Source organism: Aspergillus terreus, genomic scaffold (assembly GCF_000149615.1).
Source record: "Aspergillus terreus NIH2624 scaffold_2 genomic scaffold, whole genome shotgun sequence".
Lineage (NCBI taxonomy): Eukaryota > Fungi > Ascomycota > Eurotiomycetes > Eurotiales > Aspergillaceae > Aspergillus > Aspergillus terreus.
The window spans coordinates 1,525,430-1,533,338 of record NT_165925.1 but is presented as its reverse complement, the minus strand read 5'-3'; the positions used below and the strand labels follow the sequence as shown (position 1 = coordinate 1,533,338).

At 54.3% G+C, this 7,909-nt stretch overlaps 2 protein-coding genes across 2 annotated transcripts; one reads left to right on the top strand and one right to left on the bottom strand.

Annotated features, from left to right (window-relative positions):
- Nucleotides 1-3,706: 3,706 nt before the first annotated feature.
- ATEG_01530 (camp independent regulatory protein) lies at nucleotides 3,707-5,083 on the top strand (the record flags this gene model as incomplete). The annotated part of the gene is made up of 1 exon (XM_001208895.1): nucleotides 3,707-5,083. One exon carries the CDS (start codon nucleotides 3,707-3,709, stop codon nucleotides 5,081-5,083), a length of 1,377 nt encoding a protein of 458 aa, XP_001208895.1.
- A 520-nt stretch (nucleotides 5,084-5,603) lies between these two features.
- Nucleotides 5,604-7,175, bottom strand: ATEG_01529 (DUF2434 domain-containing protein; the record flags this gene model as incomplete). Its single annotated transcript, XM_001208894.1, has 2 exons — nucleotides 5,604-6,555; nucleotides 6,619-7,175. The coding sequence occupies 2 exons, from the start codon at nucleotides 7,173-7,175 to the stop codon at nucleotides 5,604-5,606; spliced, it is 1,509 nt and encodes a 502-aa protein (XP_001208894.1).
- Between the last annotated feature and the right edge of the window lie 734 nt (nucleotides 7,176-7,909).

Here is a 7,909-nt window from a genome sequence, read left to right as displayed (position 1 = left end):
GTTAGTTCTAGCGACCCAGACTAGGAGCTGGAATCCGTGGTTAGGCTGAATTTACTTACGGCTCTGTCGGAAGAGACTTGGATTACAGCCGCTCGCTGTGCGGTATTATTGACTAATTTGTCCGGCGTCTCCGGTTGAGGTACCATGCGCAGGTACAATTAATGAGTTGACATGGTTGACGATTTAAATCGGGTGGATGACAAATAGGGACATGGGTAAGTTAAGTGAGCAATGTCTTAATCCGGTAGCAATCTAGCAAGATATTCTACGTTACAAGCTCTAACTTTATGTGAGGATCTACTGTAGTATCAAGCATTCTTTCTTTCCAACCGTGAGCGACGACGTGCACTACCCTGTACCCCCAAGCTTACATCCCTGACAACAACTGAATATACCTCGTAAGATGGTCTGTCAGTTACGACGACCAAAGAGATAAACCACAAGCATCACGACTAAAGCTCGATCCTGGCAACTTTATCTGTCCATCCGAACCGTCTCACTGGACAATAAGCTCCGATTGCTCTGGCGTGGATGTCTGACAAGGAATGGAGGGCGGCACAACAGTGCGACTGCCTTGATTGGGGTGTGATAAGTCGATGAACCTTAAGTCTTACGTGGCATGAAGCTCGGGTGTGGTTTGCATATGACTGCTCATTCTTATGACTGATCCTGATGGTCGTATTTATTACTTTTTTTATCAGAGGGACCAAAGAAATACGGAGTAATAGTCTGTCCCTTGTTTTTCATGTACTCCGTAGTTCCCTTCATACCTAGGTAGGATCCTACCTACTCCTACTTCGCACACTGACCGGAAATAACAGGAAATATTACCGATTGATTGAGACAGTCAATCGGATATATTGAGCCGGGATCCCTGCAGGAGGCATAATCAGGAACGGTGGGTTACTACCTAACTACCTATTTGGAGCGGATCGGGATATTCCTGTTTCATGCGCTGCTAGTGTCAAACGGACAGAATGATCAGACGGATAATCTAAATGACTGTATCTACGAGGGAAAAAAAGAAAGAAAAAAAAAAAGGGTGAAGCTGTCATCTCGTCTAAACGACAGGCTAAGAGAATACGACACCGGAGATAACAGCCCAAGCATCCGGAATCCGTTGGCTGGGAGTAATACGAAGGGAGTTGCCACAGTGGCTGTTGTCACCTGCCGGGATCCGGATGGGCGTAAGTCTGGGCGAAACGAGTAAACCGAACCGAGATGAATGGAATAACGACCATAACATTCATAATACTCATCGGTGGGAACCAGAGTACAGCACGGCAGACGGCTATTATCCGCTGAAGCGAGAGACAGGATGAGTCTAGTCGTGCCTAGGTAAGAATGTGTCGTCAGCCCGGACCAAGAAAGGAAGGGTCGCTTTCGGGCAGAGCCGCTGCACCACACCGGGGGAGGTAACCCTATTTGGCGACACTTATGCGCAGGTTCATAACAGACTATGCAGACTATGCGGACTGTTCAAGTCATGGTGCCTAGAGTCATTCCCTAGAGGCATTAAGTAGTATAAGGATTAACTCCTACAGTTTCTCCTAGGTGATCTGTCTATAGATGGTGAAGACAGAACACTGTCAAGCATACAGTACTCCGTATAAGTAGGTAGTATCGCCGACCTCCGACGGACAAGGGCCCATCGGCAAGAAGAGCAAGCCGTTCGAAATTACCCAGAAATTACAGGAATGAAACCCACCGGCTTTGCATCATTATTCGCCTTGGTGGATAAGTGGAACCTTCTCCAAAGTCGAAAGGGGTGGGGGTCTCATATGAATAAATAATATATTTTTCTTTTTTTTTCTGGCGGGTCCTTCTCTAAGCGAGGTTAAGGTTCCTCGTGTTGGATTAAGCTTAAGCTCTCCAGGAGTCGCGCACTAATCGGTTTTCGGCTGGGATCAAGCGATCAGAGCGCCACTGGTATCTTTCTAGCGTATTACCGTTTCATCGCTGGATCAAGCCTTGTTTCTAGGTTACCTAAAAGTCACTCTATTATTGAGCATTGCATTGGATTGCACTGGGATTAGTCCGTCTGGGTTCAACGCTAGCCAAGAACCCACAAGCCCGCGCCAAGCTCTTGTAGGTCTTGTCCTTCTGCCTGCTGTCACCATGGATGTACACGGAGTACGTACCTCGTAGTCAATCCCCTATCCAGGATGATGACTGCTACCTTCCATCGTCCGGCGTGGTCAAAGCATCTCATCTGACAAAGAAAAGGAGTCCCTTCGCAAGAAGGAGATGGCTCCGGACTGACTGGTATGTGGGTTTGGAGGTGTCTCACAAGATTCCGGGCATGGAATGGCGACGATCTGACTGGTTTAATAATCTCTGCCTAAGCACCTAGAACTACCTATCTCGGTAGGTACTGGTCATGCTGTTATGATTACCCACCGTTTATGAATTTCAGTCAGCTCCTCTCAGATATATGCTTTGACCAGGATCATCCTGCGGTGGTAGAAGACATTAACTGGAGTAGAAGCCTTCTGTGTATGAATCAGAGAGTCAGAGAGCACAGGGAGGGAGGGGCCCAAACGGGGGAATCCCTTCCTTGAGCCCCAGAAGCATGGGCGACGGACCATGGAAAAATAAAAAAGGTTAAAAACAAGGTTCGCTCTTGACTAACAGACGGCCAGACGCTGCTTGGGTTTGCCGGGGTTTACCCACTGCTTTTTATTCCTGGGTGTTATTTGATTCTTTCAGACTGCGTATCCTTTTATTAAATAAAAAGAAGAAATAATAAATAAAAGTGTAAAAGAATAAAAGAATAAAAGAATCCCAGAGTAACTTTGATTTGTCTGGTTCTTAGCCTGGAGCATCGCCTACTAGTAGTCATCCATTATTAAGTCGGAAAAATACCAGACTGTACGGAGTACATTATTAAAATGATAATACTTGTACTAAACAAATAGAAATAATAAAAAATAGAATAAAATAAAATAAAATAAAATACACAAGCTAACTTTCTTATCCTTGTGGAGTCCAGAGTTGCGCCCATTCATTCCCCACCCTATCTTCTTGTCTGGTCTTGTCGTGTCTTGTCTTGTCCATCTTTCTTCTTCTTCTGTCTGTCTTCTGATACTCTGCTTTAATCCTCCCTTTGTCTGTTTCTTCTTACAGTCGGTTCCATCCTCACTCCTCCATCTCCTCTCAACCTCCCTCCCCCCCCGGTCCCTGCATTCATCCTGAGCTTTTCCTTTCTCGCTTCAGGTAAGACCCTGGTCCCCACGGCCGACATTCCTGATCCTTTTTATCCATCTCTCTCTGCCCTACACTCCCCACTCCCTGCTTCTTCCCCTTCCTTGCCGCCTATGCTGCTCAGCATTCCATCCGCCTCCTTTCTCTTCCTCCATACCTCCCTCTGAAACCACTCCTCCTAAATTCCCTGGTAGCGTCTGATATCATCAAGTCGAACCAAATATTAACCCGCTGTCTCGTCAGCGCTGCGACCACGCAGTCAGAAAATATCTCTCCAGAAATCTCCGCTATCCGGCCTGTATTGCCTCTTCGGGAAATATACCACGCTTCATCTGTCGCCCACTCGACCACATAGATCCAAGACTGGTCCGAAGAGAGACAGACAAGTCCAAACCATAACATCACAAAACACTCCCTCATCATTCCGTCCGACGAGAAATCGCCTGTCCTGGCCTACCCACCCTCACCCATTCCGGGGTCCTATACCGATCACCGAAGGTGGATGGAGACGTACTACGGCCATGTCCGCACTCCTGCGGACGCCATCATCCTCTTCGAGGCCTGTCGCATTGGTCTTCTCCCTCGCGTCCAGCGTCGACTGTCCGAGAAAGAACGGCAGTTGATCCGCTCTGGGTCCGTCTTTGTCTGGGATGAGCGAGAAGCCGGCATGCGCCGCTGGACGGACGGCAAGTCCTGGAGCGCCAGTCGCGTGTCTGGCAGCTTTCTCACGTATCGCGAGATGGAAGGCAAGCGAGGAGGCACCGGAGTATCGCAGAGCACCATTCCGCGAGCCGGGAAAACCCCCGAGAGCACCCGCGGTAGTGACGACGACCGCGGCGATGGCGCTGACGAAGGCCCCGATGGCTACCGATATAAGCCCGACGGCTTGATGAAGCAGTCCTTTAGTATCACCACCTCCGCCGGCCAACACCTCCATCTCATCAGCTACTACTCGCGCTCCCATCCGTCCGCCGCCAACCTGCAACAGCCCACCAACGATCCCACCCTGCGCCATGTCCGACCCCAGAAAGGCCTCTATCCCGAATCCACGGTCAACGACCAGCAGAACCTGCCCGTCGTGACTCGCGGCCCCATGGGCGGTGCTTACTCCGTCCACCACCCCATGCCTCCCTACGCTCGCTCCGGCGCCACGCATCCGCAATCATACACTCCGCCCTATGCCTGGCCCCCGACGCCGCTGGCCACCCCGCCCGTCACCGTCCATTACTCGCCATACCTCCCGCCGGTGTCGGGCGCCAACGGCCAACTCTACGCTCATCATCATCAACCCCCGCACGCCGGGCTGCCGCCCCCGCCCCCGCCGCAGCCAGGCCTGTCCGCCGCCTACGAACGCCCCGTGCACCCTATCGAGAGCGCTATCGCGCCGCCCGCCATCCATGCCTCCGGCGTCCACCACCCCGCGCTCCCCGTGATCGCCGGCCGCTCCCCGCGTCTCGTCGCCGACGCCCACGACGTCCAACAGCGCAGCCCGCCCGCCTACGCGGCCACCGACCCCCGCCGCGCCTCTCCGCGCACCCAACCGCCCCCCATCCCCGCAACAAACGGCTACGGCCCGGCCGCACGCAGCCCAGCCACGCTGACCCAGCCGCCGCCGCCGCCGCCGCCGCAGCCTCCATCGACATCGGCTCAAATCCCGCCGCCCAAGCTCGCCGAACCCTCCACCACGGGGACCACGGTACCCAGCATCGGGGCCCTGATGAACGGCGCCGCAGCCGGCGGCGGCCTGCCCTCCATCACGGCCACGGCGGCGTCGACGGGCCGCGCCGACGGGCCCCGCGATATCCCCAGCGAGAAGATCGGGTTCGGCGGCGAGGATATGCGCGCGCTCCGACAATTGGACCGCGTGTTCACGGCGTAGCCATGTCCATTCCTGTGTGCATGCAGCCTTAAGACTTTGTCACGATTTGCTCGCCACGCTTGTGGAGGTTCATGAATACTTGCTTACTTTGCTTTTCTTCCTGTTGTTCTTTGATTGATTGATTGATTGATCGGTTGGTTGCTTCTGGGACTGGCGTTGTTAGACGAGGTGCATCGCGATACAGCATCCGGGTCGGGTTTCTTGCTTCTGTTGTGTCGGGCTTTCTTTCCCTTGCTGTTTCTTGCATTGCGGCCGCTTCTGTGCATTCATTGGGTTCGGTCGGGACGTTCAGTAGCTCCTCCATACAGGTGATATGATAAACCTATGGCAATGATTGCAGTATCGACTGTAGTGCTAGTAGTGTGCTGAGATGTCGCTTGTAGTACAGTTACTATGCGTGGATATACAAGGGCGGTGAATTAAGATCGTGACATTATATATAACCCGCTCAGCCTCCCGCACACACACCCCATTTAACCACACCACTAAATAGACTTACTATACCAAGCACGGTACATCGTTAATTCTGCCTTCGGGCATCCAACTGGTCCGCATTACCCGGCTGAACGACATACTCCATCTGGTGACGCTCCAGACCAGGCCCGCCGGAGCTGGTCGACCCGCTCGCCTGGCTAGCCGTCCGGGTCGTGACTCGCGTATCCTCCTTCTCCTGGTCCGGGCCGAGGATGCCGTCACCGGTCTGCTGGGCGCGCTGTTCCTGCGGCTTGATGACGCCCATCTCGAGGTAGCCGCTCATATCGTGCGGGCTATCGCGGGCGGACGACGACTTGCGGCGGGAGATCTCGCGGGTGAAGGCGCGCCAGCGGTCCTTCTTCCACCAGTGTGGTTTCTGGAGGGCAGGGTCGATGCCGACGGAGCTGGCGAGGGCGGAGTCGATCTCGACGCGCTGGGCGATGAGGGCCTTGTCCTCGTTGAGCTCGCAGAAGCCGCAGACGTTGAAGAGCAGGACGATCAGCAGCGCGGGCGCGTAGCCCAGCCCGTACAGCCAGCCCGAGCCGACGTTGTAGCGCAGCGGCGACAGGCGGAAGTCGAACGCGGCCGCGATCGCGTACCCGATCTTCACGCCCAGCAGCACGATCGCCACCAGGAACTGCGACGGTGCCGCCTCCACGTAGAACAGCAGCTGGCCCGCCGTGCTGCGCGGCCGCGCCCGGTACCGGTACAGGCTGTGCTCGAGGCTGTAGCAGATCACGAGGACGCCGGCGATCGCGACAAACCCCGCTGCGCGCCACCGGCTGTCCGTTGCGGCTGGGGCCGCGTGCAGTTCCTGCTGTTCGGTGCTGCGCTGCAGCTCGATGGCGCCCCAGCTGCGCGGCACCGTCAGGACGAAGTTGACGATCGCGCAGAGGTAGAAGAGGAATGGGAGGAGGAGTTCCTGGCGTTTGCGGTTGCTGGTCTTTGTGAAGGCGTAGGGATCGCGGTCCATGATCTGTCGCTCTTGCCAGGAGCCCCTGTCTTTCGTTAGTTTTGTCGATATGTCGGCTGAGGTGCTGGAACGAGGACGGCTGGCTTACCAGTGTCGCACCGCTTCCCATACAGCCGCCATCAGGCCCGGCAGGAGGAGGGTGTAGAAAATGGACTGTAGTACGATAGGGGAGCTGGGGAGGTACTCGCGGTCGACGTCGATGCTCATGATGCAGCTGATGAGCCCGCACGCGCCGACGAAAAGCAGCCAGTACCACTTCCATCTGCGACCCATGAGGATCCACCGTTGTTCTGTCGGGAGGTACCTCCGACCGTGCTTCCGGAGGTTCAACAGGGTGAGGAACATGGAGATGGCGAACAAGACGATAAACGCCAGGCCGGCTGAGGCGTGCGTGCCGATATTATTGAGGGGAGAGTAGCAGGACGTGCCGTTGACAAAAGTGCCGTTCTCGGAGAACATGAACGGCTTGAATTGGTTGAAGGCGAGATAGCACTCGGAGCCGTTGGACAGCGTCCCGTTGGTGTAGAGCTTGTAGTTGTAAAAGTCCAGCGCAGTGCGATTGAAATGCACGTTGTTGACGACCACGTCGGTGGCATTGGCGCCATCTTCATAGGGCGCTACGGCCCTCACATACAGGAGGGTCATGCCTGTGAGGGTCCTGATCGGACTCGGCGAGCTTTCTTCGCTATCCCCAGATCCTGTCCCTTCTCTGTTGTTTTCAATATAAGATGGCGTGTTGCTGCGGGCTCATTGCGGACGGAAAAGGGCAAAGAATGAGGAAGAGACCCGAATGAAAAGAGAGGAAGACCAGAATGGAACGGCCACCGGGATCATGGCGGATAGGTCGGAGGCTGACGAGGACATGACGGGCTATGAAGTCGCATCCAGGGCGTAGTCGATGATGCGGAGAACACCCCTCGACCCAACGGAAGGCCCGGATTGACTCCCGCGGTTAAGTCATGACCAGTCGATCCATAAATTAAGTGTGTTCCCGTCCCATCGTTGGTCGAAGAGCATCGAGAAGGCGCAGTCATATTGTCGCAGACAATGTGGCTGTTGGATGGTCTGGATTCGTCCAGGAGGATGAAGTGCATGAGATGGAGGCCTTATCGATAAGAGACAGGGCTGTATATTACATAATCTACTCTTCTGTACACTACTGATAGCCTACTGTGCAGTCTACGCTATACAGTCTAGAGCAAAAGATGCAGTTGAAGTTCATATTGACCATCGGAGCATGCAACTCCAATCCCCAAAACTGAATTTCACCATTTTTTGGATATGAAAAAAATTGAAGACCAGGCGATAAATGCCGTTCTTCGCGTTTATTCCATCCACATCCGCAGGCCGAACACTATACCGGCAGCCTCCATTCCAGC